The sequence below is a fragment of the Aethalodelphis obliquidens genome, unplaced genomic scaffold (genome assembly GCF_003676395.1).
Source record: "Aethalodelphis obliquidens isolate GAN/ISIS:26980383/991018 unplaced genomic scaffold, ASM367639v1 scaffold87, whole genome shotgun sequence".
NCBI classification, from domain to species: domain Eukaryota; kingdom Metazoa; phylum Chordata; class Mammalia; order Artiodactyla; family Delphinidae; genus Aethalodelphis; species Aethalodelphis obliquidens.
This window is the reverse complement of record NW_020838031.1, coordinates 4,213,557-4,238,294: the sequence shown is the minus strand read 5'-3', so window position 1 is coordinate 4,238,294 and position 24,738 is coordinate 4,213,557. Positions and strand designations below refer to the sequence as shown.

Sequence of the window (24,738 nt, the reverse complement as noted above, 5' to 3'; positions counted from 1 at the left end):
TCCACATCTCTACTAATGACCCAATTTCGTTCCTTTTTATGGCTGAGTAATATTCCATTGTATATATGTGCCACATCTTCTTTATCCATTCATCTGTCGATAGGCATTTAGGTTGCTTCCATGTCCTGGCTATTGTAAATAGTGCTGCAATGAACATTGGGGTGCATGTGTCTTTTTGAATTATGGTTTTCTCTGGGTATATGCCCAGTAGTGGGATTGCTGGGTCATATGGTAGTTCTATTTTTAGTTCTTTAAGGAACCTCCATACTCTTTTCCATAGTGGCTGTATCAATTTACATTCCCACCAACAGTGCAAGAAGGTTCCCTTTTCTCCACACCCTCTCCAGCATTTGTTGTTTGTAGATTTTCTGATGATGCCCATTCTAACTGGCGTGAGGTGATACCTCACTGTAGTTTAAATTTGCATTTCTCTAATAATCTCTTTCTTATACTATAGACTATAATGAAATAGAGGCAAGGAAGGATACTAGTATTTGCTTTTTTTAATATATATAAATTTATTTATTTTATTTATTTTTGGCTGCATTGGGTCTTCGTTGCTGCGTGTGGGCTTTCTCTAGTTTTGGCGAGCGGGGGCTACTCTTTGTTGCAGTGCGCAGGCTTCTCATTGCGGTGGCCTCTCTTGTGGAGCATGGGCTCTAGGTGCACAGGCTTCAGTAGTTGTGGCACGGAGGCTCACTAGTTGTGGCACACGGGCTCTAGAGCGCAGGCTCAGTAGTTGTGGTGCACGGGCTTAGTTGTTCCGCGACATGTGGGATCTTCCCGGACCAGGGCTTGAACCCGTGTCGCCTGCATTGGCAGGTGGATTCTTAACCACTGCGCCACCAGGGAAGTCCCAGGACACTAGTGTTTGGGTAAGTGTTTGTTTAACAATTAAGCCAAATGAAATGGAAGAATTCATATACCACGTCTCCAGTGAAGGGGCCTTGAAGGTACGTTTTCCTCTTTACTGTGTTCAGCGTCAGTGCAGTGTTAAGCCTCCTTCACGGTTTTAAAACTCTGGACAATTCTTTGTTTAGAGTTACTTTTTGAGATTTCCGTACAGAGTATATCGGTGCTGAAATGCAGGGGATTTGCTGAACGTGTTGAATCGTGGACCAGCACATTCTGTTTAGCAATCAGACAGTCCAAGCTACTCCCGTAGGTTTGTGTGTGTGTGTGCGCGCACATCGTTGCTCACGTGCTGAGGACACTTCTGGGGATGAAAGCAGCCTCTTAGAAATGAAACCAAGGACAATGACATCTTAGAAAGGAAGACAAGGAAGCAGACAAGGAGGAGAAAGGGGAGGTAGGCAAGTGGAGGGGGTCGGTGATCTCTGCTTCTCTGGATTTGGCAAGCTTCTCGCAATGTGTTTTTGAAGGAAATGGTAGATCCAGTTGAAATGGCCTTCTCAGCAGCTGATGAGGTGTGTTGTGTGACCTGTAGAGGGTAAACCAAATTATGACACTAGCCCAGGTCCTTGACCTTTGCATGAGTGATGGAAAACAGGTGGGAGAAAGAGTAGGTGGCAGAGTCTGCTTCCTCCAGATGCAGCCAGAAGAATGTGTGTTGAGATCCTAACCCACGCTGAGCCTCTCCTGGTGGCTGAAATGGTCAAAGAATCTACTGATTTTCCTGGCTATCCCCACAATGGCGGCACTCCTCTTTGCTCAGCTGGCTCATAAAAATGAAATTATTTCTCTTTTCTTGCAAAAGAGACTTTAAGTTTAAATTCCTTCTGCATCTCCCCATGCGCCTCTTTTTAAGCTATGGATGACACCCTTCATTTAATTGTTGGAGTTATGGTCAGCTCAGTGGGCTTCTTGTTGTGGAGGCAACAGAAAACCCTCATTTGCACTTGATTCCCATACTTCTCTCCCTGCTGGTGTGCCTGTGCCCTGTATTGGACACGGTTAAGGTGGGCATTGGACAGGGTTAAAGTGGGCATTGCACAGGGTTAAGGTGGGCGTTGAATAGGGTTAAGATGGGCGTTGAATAGGGTTAAGGTGGGCGTTGCACAGGGTTAAGGTGGGCGTTGCACAGGGTTAAGGTGGGTATTGAATAGGGTTAAGGTGGGTATTGAATAGGGTTAAGGTGGGCATTGAATAGGGTTAAGATGGACGTTGAATAGGGTTAAGGTGGGCGTTGCACAGGGTTAAGATGGGCTTGGACAGGGTTAAGGTGGGCGTTGAATAGGGTTAAGGTGGGCGTTGAATAGGGTTAAGATGGGCATTGAATAGGGTTAAGGTGGGCGTTGCACAAGGTTAAGATGGGCTTGGACAGGGTTAAGGTGGGCGTTGCACAGGGTTAAGGTGGGCTTGGACAGGGTTAAGGTGGGCGTTGAATAGGGTTAAGGTGGGCATTGCACAGGGTTAAGGTGGTCTTGGACAGGGTTAAGGTGGGCGTTGCACAGGGTTAAGGTGGGCTTGGACAGGGTTAAGGTGGGCGTTGCACAGGGTTAAGATGGGCTTGGACAGGTTTAAGGTGTGCGTTGCACAGGGTTAAGATGGGCTTGGACAGGGTTAAGGTGGGCTTGCACAGGGTTAAGGTGGGCTTGCACAGGGTTAAGGTGGGCTTGGACAGGGTTAAGGTGGGCATTGCACAGGGTTAAGGTGGGCTTGCACAGGGTTAAGGTGGGCGTTGCACAGGGTCAGGTGGCGGTTCATTTGACTGCAAGCTCTCACCATCTTCCTGACCTCGAGGTACCATATCCACAATTCCAGGGAAGCAGTCCAGCCAGCCTCGTGTTAGTCCCTTTACTTTCCTAAGGTAGTTTCCCCATTGAAATTTTTCTTTTTCTTTTTTTTTTTTTTTTGGTGGTACGTGGGCCTCTCACTGTTGTGGCCTCTCCCGCTGCGGAGCACAGGCTCCGGACGCGCAGGCTCAGCGGCCATGGCTCACGGGCCCAGCCACTCCGCAGCATGTGGGATCTTCCCGGACCGGGGCACGAACCCGCATCCCCCCAATCGGCAGGCGGACTCTCAACCACTGCGCCACCAGGGAAGCCCCCCATTTAAATTTTTTTTCCACGTCCAACCTCAAGAGAAACTCAGGAAGCAGAGTTTCCCATCTGTCAGGTCACTTTAATGGGGCCCGGGTGACCACCGTGGGTGACAGAGGGAAAGCCTCTGCATTTATAGTTGTCTGTTGGTCCAGAACCCACGTGAAAGCTGAATTAACATCCTTGTTCTTCCAGCCCTCGAAGCACCTGGACAGTGACGAGGACTCTCCTCTGGTGACTTTGTCGTTCGCACTCTGCATCCTGGGCAGGAGAGCTCTGGGGACTGCGGCTCACAACATGGCCCTCAGGTACCTGGGGAAGCAGTTGTCACAGACACCAGTTGGCATTTTATACGTTGGACAGATTTTTGTCCATCGTTTTCTTTATTTTAAAGTGGACTGCTCCTACTTCTTCCGGAGTGTTTTCTCCCTAATAAATCACGTTGGGCCTCTGAGAAGACTTTTTAACCACAGTGATCTGGAGAATTAGATGTGGAAACAGCCGTAACACAGAACAGTCAAAACCCCAGAATTCTGGGTATAGGGCGTTGTTCTACGTTACAAGGTTCCTTGCAAATTTTCTGGGAAGATTAAATGAAATCATGCATGCAAAGCGCCTAGCCTGGTATTTAGCGGAATTAATGCTCAAAAGAACGTTAGTTCCCTTCCCCCGTTTTTCTTCACAAAAGAAAATTGTCACTTCTGTGCTTTAACGCCAGCCCCTGCCCCGCCCGGACTCTGTGGGGCTTTGATGACTGGATACTGCTTCTCCTGTTTTTTTTCAAACTCTCTTTCTGCAAGTTTCTCTTCTTAAAGAACAAAACAATTTTGTGTTTAGCCTTAAACTCTCTCCTGGCCCCTTCCACCCTCCTTCACCCTCGGTCCCTGAGGTCTTGCCTTCACACACAAGCCCCTGAACTGGCATCGCAGATGGAGCTGTGCTCTTTGCCCCGACCTCCTCCTTCTCCAGGGAAACCGCCCTTGTGAATTTCACAGTCACCTGCTCATGGCCCCGGCTGGTGGCCGTGTCACACGCTGCCCCTTTGGTAGTTAGCGCTGTGCACCAGATGTTCTAGATTCTGCCTGTCCGTCAGAGGCCTCCTGATTGGCGCACATGAAAATCTCCCGAGGGGCTTGTACATATCCCGATGCCCAGGCCTTAGCCCAGGACAGAGCGAGCACATCACGGCCCCTGCGGGTGGACCACGCGTCGGGACTTTTTTAGGGCTCCCCGGGTGCATCGACGTGCAGCCGAGGCTGAGAATCATACAGACCCAGGGAGCTGAAAAAGAAAGAGCTTCTAGGTAGTGGTTTCTCCTTCACTTGGACTTTCTTCCCGATGTCTGTGTTGTATCGTTGATCTGGTGCTCTGCAAAGCGGTCCTTCTGATACCCTACCTGAGTGTGTGTGGGGGTTATTAGGTGGGATGACAGGCTGCTTAAGGGCAAAAGCCACATGTGTGCTTGTTTAACAGCCGTCACAGTGCCTGGCCTTCGGGTGAACAAGTCCAGGGAGACTTGTCAAAGGTGTTTCCGAATGCCCTTCCTGCAGGGGACGGCTCTGAGTCATTCCTGTTGGCGAGCCCTGGACAGGCGTCCTCCGTGACGTGTGTGCATTGGTAAGGGGTGACGTGGTGTGGTTGGCAGTCCCTCCATCCCTCTCTGGAGGCTATAGCCTTGAGTCACTAAGAGGAAAAGGTGAGAACCAAGGTGGTTGGAATTCGTGACAGCTAGTCTTTCAACACCCACATCCCAGAACTTTATGATTCTCTTCATAGATGAGAAATGCTCACCAATTAAAGTATTGTGTTGATCTGTGTTCTAGGAAGTACTCTGGGGAGGAGCTGACCTGCTTCTAGCCCCTCTCTTCCCTCCTACCTGACTCAGCCTCATACTAGACCCAGGCAGTTCCCTCTGTGGTCATCTGGGACTGAATCTGATGATTGAAAGTCTAGCAGAAGCCTCCTTCGTGGGCTTTGTGAAACAGTCCCCTGTAATTCTGTACATAGCGAATACTCTTTGAGAAGGGCCTCAGAAGATCCTGGACTCCACATCACAAAATGAGTCTTCAGATATTCACAGCATCCAAGCACATGATCTTTTGTTGGATCAATGGGAAGGTTTTTCTTTTTTCTTTTTTTTTTTTTAATAAATTTCAAATTTTCTTTTACAAACTGCAAAAAAAAGCTTCAACGATTTCACTCTTTCCATTCCCGTACAACATATTTTCAGATTTCTTCCATCTTGTTCTTTGTGTTACTTGTTCCAATATTCCTGCTCCAGCTGTATCTAACTTGGTCGGTTTTATTTATTTTTTCCTTGAATAAGCACCGTGCCTAGCAGCTGCTTTGGTCAGCCTTGTTTTGATGGGATTTTTTTTTGTTTCAAACAGCTTCTCATACTCCAAGTCGGCTCTGCTTGTTGCAAACATAGTGATGAGATAAATCTGGGAATGATACTCTTGCTAGTCTAGGGAAAGATTTGATTATCTGGGACTGAGTCACTTCCCTGAGCAGTCCTGTACCGTATTTCAAGGTGCACTTGTTTTTATGGTGGGCCTGCTACTCCTCATTTTCTCCTCAGGTGAAATTTAGACTCATATCTTATAAAAAACCTCATTTGGAATTTTGATTTAGAATAGATTAAAATCACAGATTAATTTGGGGAAAGAACGGACATCAGTCAATAATATGGTGTATCTTCGTAATCATTCCGTTTTTTAAATGTCTTTCCATAATAGTTTATCATTTTTTTGGAGATTTGTAATCCCTAATGGACTTGTCTCTAGGTATTTTATAGTTTTATTGTGATCATGAATAAAATCCTTTTTTTCCTGTCACCTTTTCTAATTGGCTACTGCTGGTATACAGGAAGGTTACAGTAAGTCCCCTACATACGAACCTTCAAGTTTCAAACTTTCAAAGATGCGAACGTGCGTTTGTAAGCCCAATCATGTAAGTTAGTTCACCTGTCTGGCGTACATTGTTACACGCATGCATCCTCTACAAGTGGTTGTGCTTTTGTTTACTTTACTGTACTGTGTTTGTTTTTCATGTATTATTTATGTGGAAAGTATTATAAATCGATTACAATACAGTACCATATAGCTGATTGTGTTAGTTGGGTACCTAGGCTAATTTGTTGGCCTTACGAACCAATTGGACTTAATGAATGTGCTCTTGGAATGGAACTCGTTTGTTTGTAGGGGACTTACTGTATTTAGTTTTTTATACCGATTTCTTCCTGGGCACCTCTACTGAACTCTGTTATAAACATTATTTCAATTAGTTCTATTTGATTTTCTGCTGAAAAGACATATCTGCAAATAATGACAATTTTGCCTTTTTCTTTCCTGTATTTATACCTCAGTTCTTTTTCCTGTTCCGTTGGCTCTGACCTCCAGTTGGAGGTGGGCGTCTGTGTTAGTTTCCAATTGCTGCTATAACAACTTACCACAAAGTCGGTGGCTTACAGCAGCATACATTAGTTGTCTTACAGCTCTGGAGATCAAAAGTAGAAAACGGGTTTCACTAGGCTAAAATCAAGGTGTCTGCATTCCTTCTGGAGGCTCTGAGGGGAGAATCCATCCCCTGTCCTAGAGGCCGCCTGCATCGCAGCGACCCCTTCCTCCATCTTCCCAGCCAAACGTGTAGCCTTTTCCAGTCTCTCTGACAAGCTCTACCTCACCCGCTTCCTTCTTTTACTTACGAGGATCCTTTTGCTTACATTGGGCCCTCCCAGATGATCCAGGAAAGTCTCCGCATCTCAAACTGCTCTGTTTAATCACATCTGCAAAATTCCTTGTGCCCTGTAAGGTAACAGAACCACGGGTTCCAGAGATTAGGACATGGACGTGTTGGGGGCCATCGTTCGGTCTAACACAGCATCCTCACGTTAATCCAGACATTAATGGGGAACAAGTGTCATATTTTAGCGTTAAAAAATAAGGTTTGTTTTAGGATTCTATTAGACCATTTTCATCGTCAGGAGTGTCCTCCTCTTCCTAGATTGCTAAAGCTTTCATCAGGAAACGATGCTGAATTCTTTCAAAGTTTGAGGGCTCACATTCAGATGAAATTCTTCTTAAATCTATTAACGTACTAGGTTATATGAATAGATTTCTTCAGTAAAACATCCTTACAGTTCTGAGATAAGCTCTTCTTGGTCACGATACATTCTATCTATGCAATGATGGATTCACTTTGCTAATATTTTATTCATGTTCAAAGTAGGAGTGGCTTATGATCTGTGTGTGTGTGTGCGTGCGCGTGCGCGCACATGCGCTTTATCCTCGTATAATTTTAACTCAGGAGTGTGCCCTTAAGTGTACTTTCTGAGACCTAACAAGTCATTCTCACATATTTAGTATTAAAGACTAACAGATGATTTTTGAACACTTACTCCACAGATAAGTCTTATATAGCAGCCTAGCGTAAGTCACAAGCTCTGCTTCATTTGATGGGTTTCTTGGGGAAATATTTTGTCTTCACAGCAGTGACATAGCTTTGATAGGCTATCCTCAAGGAAGCAAAATACACGCCTGAAAAATTAGAGAGGATGAGCAAATTGAGAATCAGCTTACATGATAAGCTGAACGCAAGGGAGCAAAGGAGTACAGGTATGTACAATGTCTTCAGATAAGACGTCCATATGTTACGGAGATAGGATGAGTTAAGAGGGTTGTGACAAGCAAACCCTGATAGTGGTTTTAATTTGGCGTTTGGGGCCTATCCCCTTCGTAGAACTGTGTCTTCTACTGAACAAGAGCACACAAATATAAAGGCATGTTTAGGAGGAAATCAAGATAGTTTCACTGACCACAGGGGCTAAAAGATGGCTTAGTGACTGTCTTCAGGTACATGAGAGGTGATGAGTAGATCCTAGCTGATGGTCCATTTATAGAGATAAAAGGTGAGAAGGTGCCTGTATCCACAGCAGCAACATGTTTGCTTGAAGAAGAAATTTTACTGACTCTTGGAGTAACAAGGCTTCTAAGAGAATAGAACATGTCAAGATAAATGTAAGCTTGAAAAATGACAAAGAGTCCAGCCCTAGATGTCCTGTGCTGGAGGCTGAGAGCCCTTACAGATGACCTTGTGGCAGGGGGTCACTGTCCTAGTCTGGGGTCACATCTACCATGTCCACACTGCTCTCACCCACAGCGGACTGAGGAAAATCGCATTCTTCAGGAATCCCGGACATAATCTCAGTTTCCCTGCCGACCTTCTACTGGAGACGGGACCCCAGACTAGGGCCAGACGTCATAGTGAATCCTCTTGCAGACAAGACTGAGGTCTGCCTGACAGACTGGGGTAGGAAACTCAGAAATCAGGATCTAGAAGAGAAATAAAGTAAACGTGACGCGCGGTCCTGAACCAGAGATTAAAATCAAGTCGTCCAGCTCAGGTCAAGATGGTGGTGTAGGAAGATCCTGAGGTCACCTGTTCTCACGATCACACCAAACCTACCACGTCACATAGAGCAACGATCCCTGAGAAGACTAGCAGGACAGATTTTCTGCAACTAAGGATATCGGAAAAGGCCACATCGAGAAGGGTAGGAGGGGCGGAGACACGGTCCAGTCAGAACCTGCACCTCCAGTATGACGACCCACAAGTGGGAGGGAAGTCACCACCAAGGGGGTCCCCCCTGAGGAGCGAGGGGTCTGAGGCCCACATTGGGCTCCCCACCTGGGGGACCTGAAGCAGAAAAACAAGCCCCATAAAATCTGGCTTTGAAACCAGTGGGGCTCACGTCCAGGAGAGCCCGCGGGCTGTGGGAAACCAAGACTCAGCTCTGAAGAGCTTGTGCCCAAACTCACTTGTTCCGAGCGCCAGCACGCTGGATTGAAAAGCACCTGGATTGTACCTTGATTAATCTTAAGGCACTTGCCGGAGGGGCAGGGATCTGGCGGGACTTTCTCAAGGGACAGAAGCGCTGGCAGGCGCCTTTTTTTCTTTTTCTTTTAAAAATATTTACTTATTTGTTATGGCTGCACCAGGCCTTAGTTGCGGCACGCGGGATCCTAGTTCCCCAGCCAGGGATCGAACCCGGGCCGCTGGCACTGGGAGCACGGAGTCTTACCCACTGGACCACCAGGGAAGTCCCCAGGTGCCTTTTTTCCCCTCTCTTTCCACGTTGCTGGCCGGGTGCTGGTGGGCATCATTTCTGTCCCTCTCCATCCCCCAGCTAACACCGTGCACCCTGCCCTGGACCAGCCTTGCCCAACCTGCCCAGGCTTCCTGAAATGTCTGGGTGTTCTGGTCCCCAGAATCACCCTTGGCGCCTCAGGATCGCCCGAGCAGCTTAGTCAGAATATAGGCCCCAGGCCCCAGCATTAGCCTTGTTTCCACCTGAATCCTCAGGTTCACTGACGCTGCGCCCAAGATAATGACGCATTGTCCAAAACTTAAAATCCCTATCTTGAAGGCTACTTCTTTTTTCCTGAGAGAGCAGGGTTTCTCAGCAGTGGCACTATTCACATTTTAGGCTGTGTGGTTCTTTGTTGGGGGGGGGACTGTCCTGGACGTTGCTGCCTGGCCTCTACCCACTGGGTGCCAGGAGCGTCACCCCCTTCAGCTGTGACGTCCAAAATATGTCTCCAGATATTGTCAGATGTCCCCCGGGGGCCAACATGTCCTTGGGCCAAGAACCAGTGAGAGGGTGCAGGTGGAAACTGGGCTGAGTTCGTCAGTGATTTTGAACAAAAGTAGGGCTTCGAGGGGCTTAAGGAGCATCTGGCTAGCATAGAGCTCTGAGGACTCCTCTGTGGATAAAGAAAGATGCAATACAAGGAGTGAAAACAACCTTTGCTTCAACTGGCCGTCCTCAAGCTGTCATTGCCTTGAAAGGTGATGGGTGAGAATGCTGAACTGGGCGGGACCCGTTAAAGCATAAGCCTTAGGCTAACCTGGGGCTGGCGTTTCCGCTGGCACTGCAGGCAACAGCCGGAGCCTCCAGCTGGAACGTGGCCATTTCCACGAAGGCTATGAGTGACTGTGCTCAAGTACTGGTGGCTCCAGCCTCTCATCTGTGCAGCACCAGGGGTTATGTCATCGTAGAACAGGAAGCGGGGTCAGAACCAGAAAGAATAGGAGGCGGTACAAGCAGAGTGTCGCGAAGACCCGGCTTGGTGGTCGTTGGTGTCTGCTGGGGGTGCAGAGTCACTCTGAGGTGGAGGCTGGATCATCCTTTCCAACACACGCGTGAGCACACACACGTGCACCCATGTAAATGCACACATGTACACACACGCACACACAAATGTGCACCCATGCTCAGGCACACACACAAATGTGCACCTATGTACATGCACAATATACATGCATGCACACACACATGCACACAGAGATGTGCACCTATGCTCGTGTACACACATACACACACACACATACACACGTGCACACACAGTTATGAAGGCGACGTATGATTCAAGTCCTGACTCCGTGGAACATGGGTTGAGTGCAGCAGAAGAGGTACAGAAGGCCCTTTATAGTTTGTCGCCAAGCAGTCCTCAGCGCAGGGACAATCTCTACATCCACAGGTAGAGAGCCAGACCGCAGCACCGAGATAAGCCCGGTCTTACATGGCACTGCACACGTGCTAGAAACTTAGTAAATAAAGGCAGCGCTAGGGGGCCGGGCGGTGGCCGTTCTGGTCCCCACGAAGGCCAACCTTGATCGACTCAGATGTAACCCTGTTTCCCCACTCCAGCTGTTGGCCTGGGGGTGGGAGCCTGTCATCTCTCAGTAGAGTCTTAACAAGACCAAGCCCGATGGTGCTCCAAGTCAGCAACGTGCTGCAGGCGACCTGGAGACCTGTGCTCTCCCCGCCAAAGCCTCCCAGCTTGTCACACCTCTGCTTTCCTCCTCCTCCTCCTCCTCCTGAGATTAAAAGGCAGGTAATGAGACACCCTCACTTTTAGGATGCCTGTACCTTTAAGGTGCTAGGGGTAATGCCATCCATCTAGTGGAATTCTACCCGAGGCTTTGTTTTCTACATGGAGACTCATTTAAAAAAAACTTTTTTTTTAAATTGAAATGTAGTTGATTTCCAATGTTGTGTTAATTTCTGCTGTACAGCAAAGTGATTCAGTTATGCACACATATACATGCTTTTTCATATTCTTTTCCGTGATGGTTTATCACAGGATACTGACTATAGTTCAGTGCTCTACAGTAGGACCTTGTTGTTTATCCATCCTATAGATAATAGTTTGCATCTGCTAATCCCAGACTCCCAGTCCTTCCCTCCTCTGCCCCCTCCCCCTTGGCCACCAGCGGTCTGTTCTCTGTGCCTGTGATTCTGTTTCTGTGTCATAGATACGTTCATTTGTGCATTGAGGCTTATTTTAATGGAAGAGCAGTAAGCGTCACAAAGTGTCATTTTCCTCTGAAACTAGAAAGGGCCGGTAAAGCATCTACCGTTGGGGCCCTGGGGTGGGCTCACACTCACTCAGGGAGGTCCCGTGGAAGGGCCTTTTCCCGACCGCGCAGTCGGGCCTATGGCTGCTTTCACACGGCGCCGAGCAAAGGATGGGCTGACTCTCCGGGTCTCCTCTCCCATCTGCCCATGTCGCTCTGGGCATCTGCGCAGGTCCCTCTATCTCCCTCTGCCACCGTCCCCAGCCCCACATCAAGAGGAGTGATTTCTCTGCGCCTGTATGCAAGCAGCGAGGCATGCTTCTAATCCTTTCCAGAAAAAAAACCCACCCACGTTTAACCCCCTCTTTTCAGGACTTCACCCCTATCTGATGACAGGGGCATTTTGGACCATTTTCAGTGACAGCAGTTAGCACCGTTTCAAAGCTTCCCTCCCTGCATCTGCACTGCTCCAGCCTGGCTCTGCGGTCCACCCCTCCCCTCCCAGGACCGCAGGCAGCTCCAGGAAGTCTGTTCTGTGTCGGGGGAGCCTGTTCAGGAGGGCTGCCTCCTGGACTCTTTCTGGAAGGTTCTGGGCTCCTCGAGGCCACAGCATCTGCCCCACCTGCCTAGACCCTGGCTGCTCCCGTTTCCCACGGCCTGCTCTGACTCCAAGCCCCGGCATCCCTCTCAAGGGAGTTCTGGAAGGAGGTTAATGATGCTGGGGTGTTTCGCAACGACGTGCTCCAGCAGCCAGCAGTGGAGCTATTTCCCTGACGTGTGGGTCTGGCGTGCTGCATGGGATCCAAAGTCTTGCTGGGCGAGCCAGCTCATTAGATCCTTCTCAGTTCCATCCTCGGAGCGTGTCTTCCTCACACACTTCCCTGCTCGTTCTGTCCCAGTTCAACCCCGTCGGGGATGCTGTTTCTCGTACAGCTGCCCATGCTCCCGCTCAGGGATGTCAGAGGCCAGGGTGTTTAGAGGACGCTGGGACTGAGTGTATCACTGGAACTCGAGGCGACGAATGAGGGAAGCACCATTCTTTCCCTCCTCATAATACAGGGTGAGTCGCTTTCCCAGACCCACTCCCTGCGTTGACCCAAAAGGTAAAGGACCCAGACCGTGAAAGATGTCCCTCGGGCACCTCTCTGCTCTCCACCCAGGCGATGCTTAATTACATGCAGGAAATGGAAACAAAGCCCAAAAGCCTAGAAACATAAAAACCTGGACAGCCCGAGAAATCCTTCCGTCATTCATTTTAATCCCCTCTATCGTGCCTCATCCTCTAGTCATTAAAAAAAAGGTGGGGTTGGGAGCTGGAGGTTCTCTGAGAATCTAAATGGCCAATTTGAGATTGGATTTGGTGTCATTTTCTCTCCATATGGTGGGAGAATCCAATTTTTATTATGAGTGACATAGTCCGAAAGCGCTATCCAGAAACACAGAGACGACCAGTGGAAGGGCCTGGGTTCTTGCCCTGGCCTCCCTGCCTCCCTCCCAAGAAGTGGAGGCCCCAGGGCTCCTGGACCAGACGGCCCCGTGTCTCAGCACTCACTCTGCCTGTGGACATAGCAGGCCAGCTCTGACCAGGACCTCCACCATCACACTCAGGGGTCCAGAGCATCAGTGGCTATCCCTGAAGGTGACCGTTACAGCAGTTGTCACAAGGGTCCGAATACGGCCTGCAGTGTCAGGTGTTCGCTGGGACCTCTGCTGGATCAGCCTAAAGACAGTAAAATCCTTCCTGAGGTGACACAAGGGAGACTCAGGCCAGCTCAGGGTGACAGGAGCCTGAACACCTTTGCTCCGTATGAATGGACAAACTCGACTTTGTTTCGCAGCCTGGATTCTTTCCTGTACGGCCTCCACACCCTCTTCAAAGGTGACTTCAGAATAACAGCCCAGGATGAGTGGGTGTTTGCAGACATCGACCTGCTGCACAAAGTTGTTGCCCCAGCTCTCAGGATGTCCCTGAAGCTGCACCAGGTAAACATTCCTTTCTTTAAAAAAAGTATAAGCCTGAAACATCAGGGGAAAAAAATGACCTTTCAAAAACGCAGTCCCCTTCCTCGGCATGACATTGATGAGTGGGCTTCTGATTTAGTAACTAAGCGTTGAGGCATCGCAGATTCTTGACGGTGTCCGTGACAGTGTGTCCTCAAGACCCCTAGGAGGTGGCGATCTCCCACTAGGATGGAAGAGGGGACTTGGCCAGAGAAAATGACATCAGAAGTGCCCACGCTGTCTCAAAAAGTCATAGGCACCTAAGCCACAAGCTCCTTGCCTAGCACGGCCCCGAGGCCAAGGGTGCTGGGTTGGCAAGGTGTCCTCCATCCACTCAGGGCAACTGTGAGACGTGCAGGTGGGCTTGGCCTTGCACCCACCCGGGGCCAGCTCTCTGGTCCTCCTGACCCAAAGCTGGACTTCCTTCCCCAGGACCAGTTCACTTGCCCCGACGAGTACGAGGACCCCGTGGTCCTCTACGAGGCCATACAGTCCTTTGAGAAGAAAGTGGTCATCTGCCATGAGGGCGACCCGGCCTGGAGGGGCGCCGTGCTGGCCAACAAGGAGGAGCTGCTGACCCTGCGGCACGTGGTAGACGAGGGCACGGACGAGTACAAGGTCATCATGCTGCACAGGAGCTTCCTGAGCTTCAAGGTGATCAAGGTACGGGGCCATCCTTCCCAGCTGGCCCGAGCCTCCCAGCTGGGGGGAATGTGAGAAGAAATAGGATGGATTGGCACTGATGCCCTCGCCCTGGGCCAGCGTCCTCTGTCTAGACCCACGGTCCCAGGGTTGGGGGGGCAGCATTGCCCAGCATGCAGGGCACCCCCGGGGCAGGCGGTGCATCTCCTCCAGGGCCCTTTCCCACCCAGAGAGCCGGTGCCCAGGTGACAGCTTTGGCAAGAAGTCCTGGTAGGCTAGACACACATGTCGCTGAGGGTCAGGATCTAGCTTATTCTTTTTTTTTAATTAATTAATTTATTTATTTTTGGCTGCATTGGGTCTTTGTTGCACGCAGGCTTTCTCTAGCTGCGGCGAGCGGGGGCTACTCTTCGTTGCGGTGCACAGGCTTCTCATTCTCTTGTTGCAGAGCATGGGCTCTAGGCACGTGGACTTCAGTAATTGTGGCACGTGGGCTCAGTAGTTGTGGCTCGCGGGCTCTAGAGAGCAGGCTCAATAGTTGTGAAGCACGGGCTTAGTTGCTCCACGGCATGTGGGATCTTCCCGGACCAGGGCTCGAACCCGCGTCCCCTGCACTGGCAGGCGGATTCTTAACCACTGTGCCGCCAGGGAAGCCCCTAGCTTATTCTTAAAGACTTTACAATTCTCTAAAATTCCAGACCTTCCTCTCATAACCTGTTCCTGAACCCGAGAACTCCCTTCCCAGAGATTCTCTTCTTCCTATAGCTTCAAACCACCACGCTGAAACAAAGCCTTCCTTCCTTTTAATTTGATCTCTGTGGCCCCGTGAAAGTGGCATCACATCCACCTTACGGGGCTGCCATTCGGGCTTGACTATGAAAGCTTCAGGCCAAAGTATTGCGGTCCCAGGTACTCAGACCCAGAACCAACATGCTGGCGGCCCCCGCCATCTGCTTTTCTCTCCGCATCTTCCCCGCCCTGCAGGTGAACAGAGAGTGTGTCCGTGGCCTTTGGGCGGGGCAGCAGCAAGAGCTCATCTTCCTCCGCAACTGCAATCCCGAGCGCGGCAGCATTCAGAACCACAAGCAGGTCCTCCGGAACCTGATCAGTTCCTCCTGCGACCAGCCCCTGGGCTACCCCATGTACGTCTCCCCGCTCACCACCTCCTACCTAGGGACCCACAGGCAGCTGAAGAACGTCTGGAGCGGACCCGTCACCTTGGACAGCGTCAGGGCGTGGTTCCGAGCCAAGTGGTTAAGGTGGGTCTTGACAACAAAGGCCATTATTTACCCGGATGCTGGATGGGGCGGGGCTGCGACTCCAGGGCTTCTGGTTGGAATGTCACTGTCCAGGGCTCTTTCCTCCTGAGATGAAAACTGCCGTGCCCAAGTGCGCCGCAGCGCATCCTTCGTTTCATCAGATGAGTCTGTCTCCCTCCCCCTTGCATCCACGGGCTGAGACTTGGGCTTGAGTCCTTGCGGTACTGCCGAGGTTATGGGTCTTTGGGAGTGGCTGTTACACATCTGTCTCAAAGAACGGGGCTTGAAATCCCTCCTCCCACCCGGCACTCATCTCTCATCCCGTTAAGTCTTCTCACCCCGTTGTAACGGTGTCCCTGGTGAGTTGGAACGAATTCTAAGATGTTCTGTCTGAATCTGGCAGAGCTCCATGTCAGGCCCCAGAGCTGAGGGTCCCTGTGGCTGGTGGGACCTGCGGCTTCTTCATCCGGGCATGGTGTATTCATTTATCAGACTCTGAGGTTTGGGGAACGGAAGCCCCTCTCTCCACCGGCGTTCCAGGTGTGCTGCTCACCTGTAGAGTCCGGTCTGCCACCCTGATTTGGACACGAATGTGATGGGGCGTTTGGGACAATCAGAAATGTTTTGGTGAGACCCTTGAAGCGTTTCTCCCTCTCACAGGGTGCGGAAGGACTGCGATGCCGCCGGCCAGCCCGGCGCTGGCAACAGCCAGGATGCCGACGGCGGGGGCGCCCCGCCCGTAGGCGGCAGCAGCGCCCCCAGTGGTGAGAGTCGGGAGAGCAGCTCGGAACAGCCCAGAAAGGATGGGAGCCGCCACCGGTCACCCCCTGAAGGGACAAGGACGACAGGTGGGTGCAGCGGGGGCTTCGTGTTACTGATAAGGCTCCTGTCGTCCCACTGGCCAACACTGTGGGTTGTGTTGTCGTTCTAACCTCTGAGAGACCCTTTTTGCAGGAGAAATCAGTGTTGGGACAAAAGATGCCCCAAATATCCACGACTCTTATAGGTTCTACTCAGAAAACAACTCTCCATGTGTTAGATTCAGCATTTAACCTTTATCCATCTGTCTATCCATCACCTCAGCCAGCCAGCCAGCCAGCCATGTGTCTGTCCGCTGGCCCAGCGGTCACTCCCTTCCACCCCGTCTCTCACTCCTTCAGTGCCTATTGGCTCACGTGCCTTTGTTTCGGGCTGTGTTGTAGCTCTTGATCTATGATGGTGCCTCCGTCTTTCTGTGAGTTGAGCCGCCGTCTCCAAGTCTGTGGCGAGGGAGCCAGGCTCCTGCTCTCCGTTGCCCACTGTCTACAGCTCTCCCCTTCCTGCACTTACACCTGACATTTCAGAGCATAAGAAAAGAGGGAAGGGGGCTTCCCTGGTGGCGCAGTGGTTGAGAGTCCGCCTGCCGATGCAGGGGACGCGGGTTCATGCCCCGGTCCGGGAAGATCCCACATGCCGCGGAGCGGCTGGGCCCATGAGCCGTGGCCACTGAGCCTGCGCGTCCGGACCCTGTGCTCCGCGGCGGGAGAGGCCGCAGTGGTGGGAGGCCCATGTACCACAAAAAAAAAAAAAAAGAAAAGAGGGAAGAAGGGTGGCAGCAGGTGCGGATGGCGGGGGTGGCTTTGTTCAAGTTTGGGCTGAGTTTAAAGTTTAAAAGCAGTTAGGCTCAACCAGATGGATGAAGTCCCAAAACCCCAGTCCACTGGGAGGAGGGGGCTGCTTAGAAAAGATGACCCCGAGGGCCCGCAGAGGACGCACCCGGGTGGATGCGGGAGAGACAGATGCTTGGCCCTGATTCCTGCTGGCACACTGGCACTCAGCTTTGCCCTTCAGAACCTGTTAGTGGCTTCGCCTTTTGGCCTCAGTGCTTTTACCATCCAGAAGGATTCATTAAGTGCCTTTTTGTGTGTTCCCCTGCCAGCTCTGCACCGAATGAGTAATGAGGAACGGTCCCTGTCTCCTGGAAGCAAGGCTGAGGATTTAACTGAAATACTGAGGATTTATATAAAGATGGGCAAGATGGTAGATGGATAGATCGGGAGACAGAGAGGCAGACAGATGATGGGTAGAAGACAGATGATGGCTGATAGATGGATGGATGGATGGATACATGATAGATAGAGATGAATCAATAGATGATAGCTAGATAATAGAAGATAGATGAGAGATGGAAGGGAGGGAGGGAGAGGTAGATAGGTAGGTAGATGGGCAAAGTGATTGCCATTAGCTGCTTAGGGGGAAGAAGGCCCCCTTCCCCGCCCCGTGCCGTCTGCCCCAACCCCAAGCAGAGCGGTCGCCCAGCCAGAGGCCTTCAGTGTTGGGCTCTCAGGCCAGGAGTTTCTCATTGCTTAGTTAACAGTTGTTATCACATGAGAATTTTAAGTTTCAAAATCACATAAAGGGATCTTCCAGGTGGGAAAATGCAAGGTGGGTTCCAAATGGAGAAATTCCTGAGCGCTTGGCACGTCTAACCAGGTGACTTGTGGGAACCAGAGGGAGGCTGGAGTCTGGGGGTTTCTGGCTGGCGGGGCCGCAGGCTTTTGAAGAGCCGAAGATGGGCGTGCTGGACGGGCTCTGACTCGGTGAGCTGCCTCTTCCCTTTCGTAGAAGTGAAGCTATACCAGCGCTTGGGGCCAGCGCTGCCTCCTGTCCTAAAATCCACACCCCATAGGTTGTGAACAGCCCCCCCCCAACCCATTCACCGCCGGAGCCTGAGGCTGGGAGCAGTCACAGGCTTTCGTGGCAGATGTCGGAGCTGCATCTTCCAGAGCCCAAACCAGCTGTGCATTTTCCATCGTTGCTTTTTTTTTTTTTTTTTTTTTTCCGCGGTACGCAGGCCTGTCACTGTTGTGGCCTCTCCCGTTGCGGAGCACAGGCTCCGGACGCGCAGGCTCAGTGGCCATGGCTCACGGGCCCAGCCGCTCCACGGCACATGGGATCTTCCCGGACCGGGGCACGAACCCGTGTCCCCTGCATCTGCAGGTGGACTCTCAACCACTGCGCCACCAGGGAAGTCCTCCATCATTGCTTCTTAAAATCGCTTCTCCCAAGGCCACCAAGAGTGACCACCTTTCAGACCATCTGGCTTAGAGTCCCAAGGGGGCCCCAGTGGGCTGAGAGAAGCTGGTGGGGCGTGAGTCCCGGAGGGGGAATGACATGACAGATGGCCCCTTCTGCCCTCCAGCCCTGCCTGAAGCCTCACCATCCCCCTGCCTCAGTGGCTGCCCGGGCGAGGCTTTCCTGAAACTCACCAGGGGGCATCACAGCTGGTGGCATAAGCCAGACACCCATTCTGCGGGGCTGGACAGGGATGGAGTCTGAACTTGCCTTCAAAAGGATGAAACACATGAGACAGTTGGCCTGAAACCAGCCACTGGGACTCACAGCCACGCCTCAAGGCAGCAGGGAAATCTCGGGACGTCAGGGCACAGCAGGCCCCTGAGAGACATCTAGAAAAGCTCGAAGTTGGCATCAGAAAGGGACAACCTTACTCCCCACACCCAGGACACAGACACCTCCTCCTGCCCCTGGAAAACTGAAATGTCCCCTTCTTTTTACTACACTCTGGTTAAAGCCATACGGGGACGTGGCCACCTTTGGCTTGGTTCACTGCACGCACTCACTCCCTGGGGAAGTTCAGGACCCCTGCCCCTTCTCTCCACGTCCCTCGGTGGCAGCTAGAAACACGCCCCACCTGTGAGTAAGCACATGTCGGAACCCTGGGGCTTGGAGAACAAAGCCCAGGAGGGGTAAGCTTCTGGTAGGACCCCAGGCTGCATCCCTCAGCGCCCGATAAACGCAGGTGCTCACAGGCGTCCACGCTGCAGGCTAGAGGAGAGCTGCCCCCGCCCGGCTCAGGCCTCCACCCACAGGCCGCCGCCCCTGAGCCGGTGCAGAGAGTGGGGATGGGGTAGGGGGACTCCCGTGCCCTGACAGGGCCAGGCGCAAAGCTGTCAGTTACCAAAGCCCCGAGTGCAGTAGCCCTCGTGACCCCAAGGACACCGGCCCCAGAAGGAGCCGCACATGGGGAGGGGGACGGCCCTGCCCGGCGCCACCAAGGGCTCTTCCCAGATGGCGCAGCCAGTGGCAAGATGCCCGAAGGCCCCTGGAGGAGGGAGGGCAGCCTGGGAAGCCACCCGCCCGGCCACCCGCTGCCGTTCCCAGCAGGACGGCATCGCCAAAGGGGCCTCTGTGCTGTGCAGTTGCTGGGTTTCCTTCTAACCTCCGGCTTCTCTGGCCTCCTTCTCGCCCTCCCTCCAACTGAATCAAACCATGGTGCCCGCAGCTTCCAGAAAGCAAGCCAGGAGCCTGCTCAGCCGGTGCAGGGAAGTTAGAGGTCGGTCTCCAGTCCTGGGGGGGAGATTCCTGATCCCCTATCTTTGTACTCGACCTGGAAGACTCACCTTCCCAGCTCCTGCCCCGTAGCTCGCCTCCCAGGCTACAGGGGAGGCCCAGGGCCCAGTCTGCAGGGGCACACGGGTCGGGGGGGTGGGTCTCAGTGTCTAGGTCAAGGCACTTTTGAAGCTTCCCAGATGGTTCCAATGGCCAAGGTTAGGAAGCCCTTGGCCAAACCCAAACCGCCTGGGGCTGGCTCTGTTCCCAGTCAGGGGTTGAAGCAGCTCTGGGTTTCCGTGCGAGGTGAGTTTTGCAGGTTGGGTCGTTGTTTATTGGTCAGTGTGCCGCGTGCCGAGCCTGTAGATGCGCCGATGCAGTCAGAGAGGAAGGGCGGAGGGTGGAGAGCACCGCGTGATGCCACGTAGGCAACCGGTGACGACCAGTGTGCTGTGCCCTGTGGGAGTCCCTGGGGCCGAGGTGAAGGACCTGACTTCCCGGGCAGGGCATGACAGAGAAGCCTAGCTATGCAGCAATGATTGAGCCGCTCTCAAGGGGGAATGTGAACGAAATTCTAAGAACAGACTCTTGTTTTACTCACAGTGCCCAAGGCTCAGTGCCCATAACTGGAGTCCCAACTGCTCCCTCCCTCCCTGGGTCCCTGCTTCAGTCCCCAGCCGAGTATCCCCATCCTGGCCCTTGCCAGACTCCCAGAGGACTGCAACCCCAGGTGGGCACACTGTGTGGACGCCCAGCACCTCATGCCTGACTCGCGGGCCCTCACGCCCTACGGCCAGGAACTCACTATGCAGCCCTAAGTGCGGCCTGACAACCTGCAGACTCCTTGCTGGAAGGGGACTCGGCCCACTGGTGGAGGCTGGTGGGCTGGTTGCTGAGGAGAGCAGTTAGGAATTTGTAACTAATCTGAATCCCATATTGGACAGGAAGGCTATCTCTTCTATCCTATTTTTTTAATAGTTTAGTGTTTTATTTTGAAATTTTTTAAAGTACAGAAAAACTTCAAGAATAAGGCAATGAATACCTACATACATTTCATCTAGATTCAACAGTTAACATTTGATACATATAATTTCTCTCTTCTATCCTATTCTAAGGATTTGCACCACCACCTTTCAGATAACAGTCAAAGACAAAGGAATAGTGCTGGGATGATGAACAGGGGCGGGTAATTTACATGGAATTTCAACCCAGGTTCTGAGGAGGTTTTCCCTAGAAACGCTCCTAATTTGATAACGAAGTAACTGGCAAACTAAGTTAAACTACAGAATAATAAGTAGCATAGATGTATTTAGCTTGGTTTCGTACTTGTTCCATTTGCAAAATTAACTTTTAAAAAATCAAGAGCGACAAAAAAAAAAAAACCAAGAAAATCTGAAGCAGTGAAATCGGGGCAGGGGTTACCCCATCTTGCATGGAACACGGACCGTTCCCCTTTGTTACTGGAATGAGCTAAGTTCCCCCACTAAGTACGGGTGGTCTCTCCAACATCAAAATCACTGGCTTGCGGATGAATGTGGACTATTCTGGGGCAGCAATCAGCGTTACCATATAAATCACAAGCAGATGTTTGGCCTTGCCAAGCTCTGAATAAACTAACAAATCACCATCTCTGTTCTTCATTCTGATTCGTCAGGGTCCCTTTCTCCCTCCGCAGCGCTGCAGTGGGGCCGTTCAGATGGGCCCCATCCCCGGGGAGGGGGAGCCCCATGCCGGGGAGCTGCCTGCACTCACCTGGGGAGCCTGATCCCAGTACCACTCTGTGAGCAGCATTGCGGGGGGGGCACCCCGATTTCTCAGCAGACGGGCAGGAGGGAGCCAGGTGGGAGCCCCAGTGCCCTCTGGAAACGGGCCCCCACCACCACAGTGGTCACATGGCAGTAAGGTCAACGTGAGGCAGGAGGGCCCTTTCAGCCAGTCCGCCGCTGTGGGAAGGGCAGGGCTAGAGAGGACCCGGGGAATGTCCACAATAACATCTGTGCCCTAAGGAGTTACCTCGCAAAAGACGTGTTCCCATAGACAAACGTAAATATTTCAGAATCACCGGGTGCCCGGTTAATCACTTGGGCATTTGGGGTGAGGTGACATTCCTTGGGGGTACCCACCCTGCAGCCCCCTCTATTTTTACCCATTGCATGTAACTGTACCCACTCCTGGAGACACGTCAGTAGGGCAACTGGTAGCACCGTGGCGTCACCAGCTGCCCCCTTCAGAATAATATTTTATTGATGTTTATTTTTTAAACTGAAGTACAGTTGATTTACAAATGTTGTGTTAATTTCTGTACAGCAAAGTGATTCGATTAAACATATATATACCTTCTTTCTCACATTCTTTTCCGTTACGGTTTATCATAGGCTACTGAATATAGTTCTCTGTGCTTCCCAGTAGGACCCTGTGGTTAAAATAATATTTTAGAATTAGACCCTGGTGAGTACTGAGGCTTAAGTCAAGGAACTCGGCGTTGCAGCAAGTCAAGGCTCGTCACCCGCCTAGTCTCTAAAGCCGCAGAGGTAAGTCAGGCACAGGACGGGCGCTTTAAGCCCGCCTTCCTCCAGAGATGTGCCAGGACCAAAGCCTCGGGCGGTCCGGTCCCTTGTGTCCAAAATAGCCTTGTTTTTCTCTCTCTCTCTTTTTTTTTAGATTTAGGCCAGGGTGGATATAGGTATATGTATAACTGATTCACTTTGCTGCACACCTGAAACTAACACAACATTGTAAATCAACTAGACTCCAGTAAAAAATAAAATAAAGGCCTCGTCTCAGCAAGTCTCAGCAAGAGCTGGGCCAGGAAGGACCCCTGAGGGGAGGGACAACTGGCCAAAGGGAGCTGGGAGCCCCTCCAGTCCACTGGGAGCCCTGACAGACGTGGGAACCCGGGCCGTGCACGCCCGAGTTGGGCCGGGGAGGGCTTCCTCTCAAAGACCTTGATCTTAAGGGAAAACTTTTCTAGAAAAAAAAGGCCACAGCATGTGGCTCAACCCGTTTTTCCTCTTTCGAAGGCAACTAGACATGATGCAAACCTGCATGCTTTCCCTTCATCACTGCTTATCAGAGGAGCCCGGGAACCCAGTCCCGAAGCAGGGACATGATGGGATTTGCCTGATGAGGCCACGTTATGGGTTTGCCCAGGACAGGGCTCCCAGGGACGAGGGACTTCGGTACGGAACCCAGGACAGGCCTGGGCAAACCGGACGGGCCCATCGCCCTGGCCTGTGGCCCACACCAACACCCCTGCCCCATCCTTCAGTTCTCAGGCCTCAGTGGAGCCCCGAGCTGGGCTCCCAACCCTCCATCCCAGCCCAGAAGGTGGGAGGCCAGCCTGGGTCCCTCGGGCCCCGCAGAGCAGCCCGCCTGCCTCAGCACGCGGACACTGACATGGGCAGCTGCCTGCCACGGCAAGCCGGTCTGCTCTGCTGTTTTTTTTTTTTTTAAATCCCCCTTTTTAGAAAGCTCTGGTTGACTAGATAAGTGACTTTTTGAATGCCCTTGCTTTTCCCTCTTTGTCTTTAATTCCCACACTTATGTGTTGTTGTTTTTATTAAATTAATTTATGGTGGGTTTACGATGTCGTGTTAATTTCAGGTGCACGGCAAAGCGATTCAGTTATCCATACAGATATATCCGTTCTTTTTCAGATTCTTTTCCCACATGGGTTATTACAGACTATTGAGTAGAGTTCCCTGTGCTCTACGGTAGGTCCTTGTCGTTTACCTATTCTGCTCTGCTTTCCTTTAAAGGCAGGAGAAAAGGCAGGACTCAGTCCGTCCAGGCCCCCAGGGTCTTAAGCCAAACGCCGCCCATCCCGCGCTCATCCGGCCCCACCGTGGACAGCCACCCGGCCTTCCTGCAGACGTCCACGTCGGTCCACGAGCTGGCCCGGCGGCTCTCGGGCAGCCGGCTGTCCCCGTGCACCTCGGCGGCATCCCTGCGCTCCCAGCCCCCGCCCGCCCCCGCTGCCGGCCACCTGAGCGTCCGCGAGCGGGCCGAGGCCCTCATTAGGTCCAGCCTGGGCTCGTCCACCAGCTCCACCCTCAGCTTCCTCTTTGGCAAGAGGAGCTTCTCGAGCGTCCTGGTCATTTCCGGGCTGTCTGCCGCCGAGGGGGGTAACACCAGCGACACCCAGTCCTCCAGCAGTGTCAACATCACCCTGGGCCCCTCGGCCAGGACCACCAGCCAGCCCGCACGGGTGAGGAGCTCGGGGGGTGGGGGGCACTCCTGGCCGATAAGCCCGGTCCCCCAGGCCTGCAGGCTCCCATCACCTGCCCTGTAGGGTTCCCCGAGTAACAGACAGGCAACGAGACGGGAGCTGGACTGGCCGCGCTCGGAAGCGGACAGGATGTATGGCACGTGTACCGTAATGACGACGCCCAGGCAGGCGGTGGAGGGAGCCGGTGTCAGAGTCCCCTTCGCCCTGAACCCAGGATGTCGGGGGCGGGGGGGGGGGGCATGTCCTCCACGGGTGCAGACAGAACCTTCTCTTTCCACGTTCCTCTGGCTGAGGGAGAGGAAAGGACACACGTCAGCACTGCAGGCAGCTCACCATCAGTTCCGAGCCACTAGATTTAACGGTGGCTCCCGAGATGGCTTTCTACTTTTACGCAGTTAAATGTTAGAGAGTTTTGAGGACTTTGCCCAAATAAACGGTTCCTTATCGAGAATCCCAAGCTGGCTGGCGCTGGATGAATAACTGGGCTTCACAAGTTAAGTACGTAAGTAAACACCCAGCCGCTCTCTTCTGTACTGTGGTAGGGAGGGAGAAATCGGAGATGTTAAGGCAAAAGCCGCCATCAGGTTGGAGACTTCCACGCTCCGTCTGAACGGTCACACGCCGTCCTGCCCGCGAAGGGGCAGAGCCGCAGGCTGCTGGCCTTCTGGTTCCGGGCGTGGCTTTTTGGAGGTGGATGATGGGGGCTCTGCCCTTACCCTCTTCCCAAAGGGAGAAGCCCTACAGGCCGGCGCCTGCCCCCGCCCGCAGGAGAAGCCATACAGTGGCACCTGCAGCCACCCTGAAACCAGGCCGGCATGCACCACCCTTAGTAGAGCCGTGGCGTTGCAGCGATGGTGTGCTAGCCTTCAGGGCAGGGTTATGAGCATCCCGGAGCCCCGGGTTACTTTAGGAGTTT

At 52.3% G+C, this 24,738-nt stretch overlaps 1 protein-coding gene across 1 annotated transcript in view; it reads left to right on the top strand.

Moving 5' to 3' along the window:
- PCNX2 (pecanex 2) overlaps positions 1 to 24,738 on the top strand; it is a 273,090-nt gene that overhangs the window by 246,774 nt on the left and 1,578 nt on the right. Inside the window, exons 28-33 of the mRNA XM_027094137.1 lie at positions 3,198 to 3,310; positions 13,202 to 13,346; positions 13,797 to 14,027; positions 14,991 to 15,265; positions 15,926 to 16,113; positions 23,353 to 23,801. Of these exons, the coding sequence (XP_026949938.1) occupies positions 3,198 to 3,310; positions 13,202 to 13,346; positions 13,797 to 14,027; positions 14,991 to 15,265; positions 15,926 to 16,113; positions 23,353 to 23,801 (1,401 nt within the window). The remainder of the gene's footprint in view (positions 1 to 3,197; positions 3,311 to 13,201; positions 13,347 to 13,796; positions 14,028 to 14,990; positions 15,266 to 15,925; positions 16,114 to 23,352; positions 23,802 to 24,738) is intronic.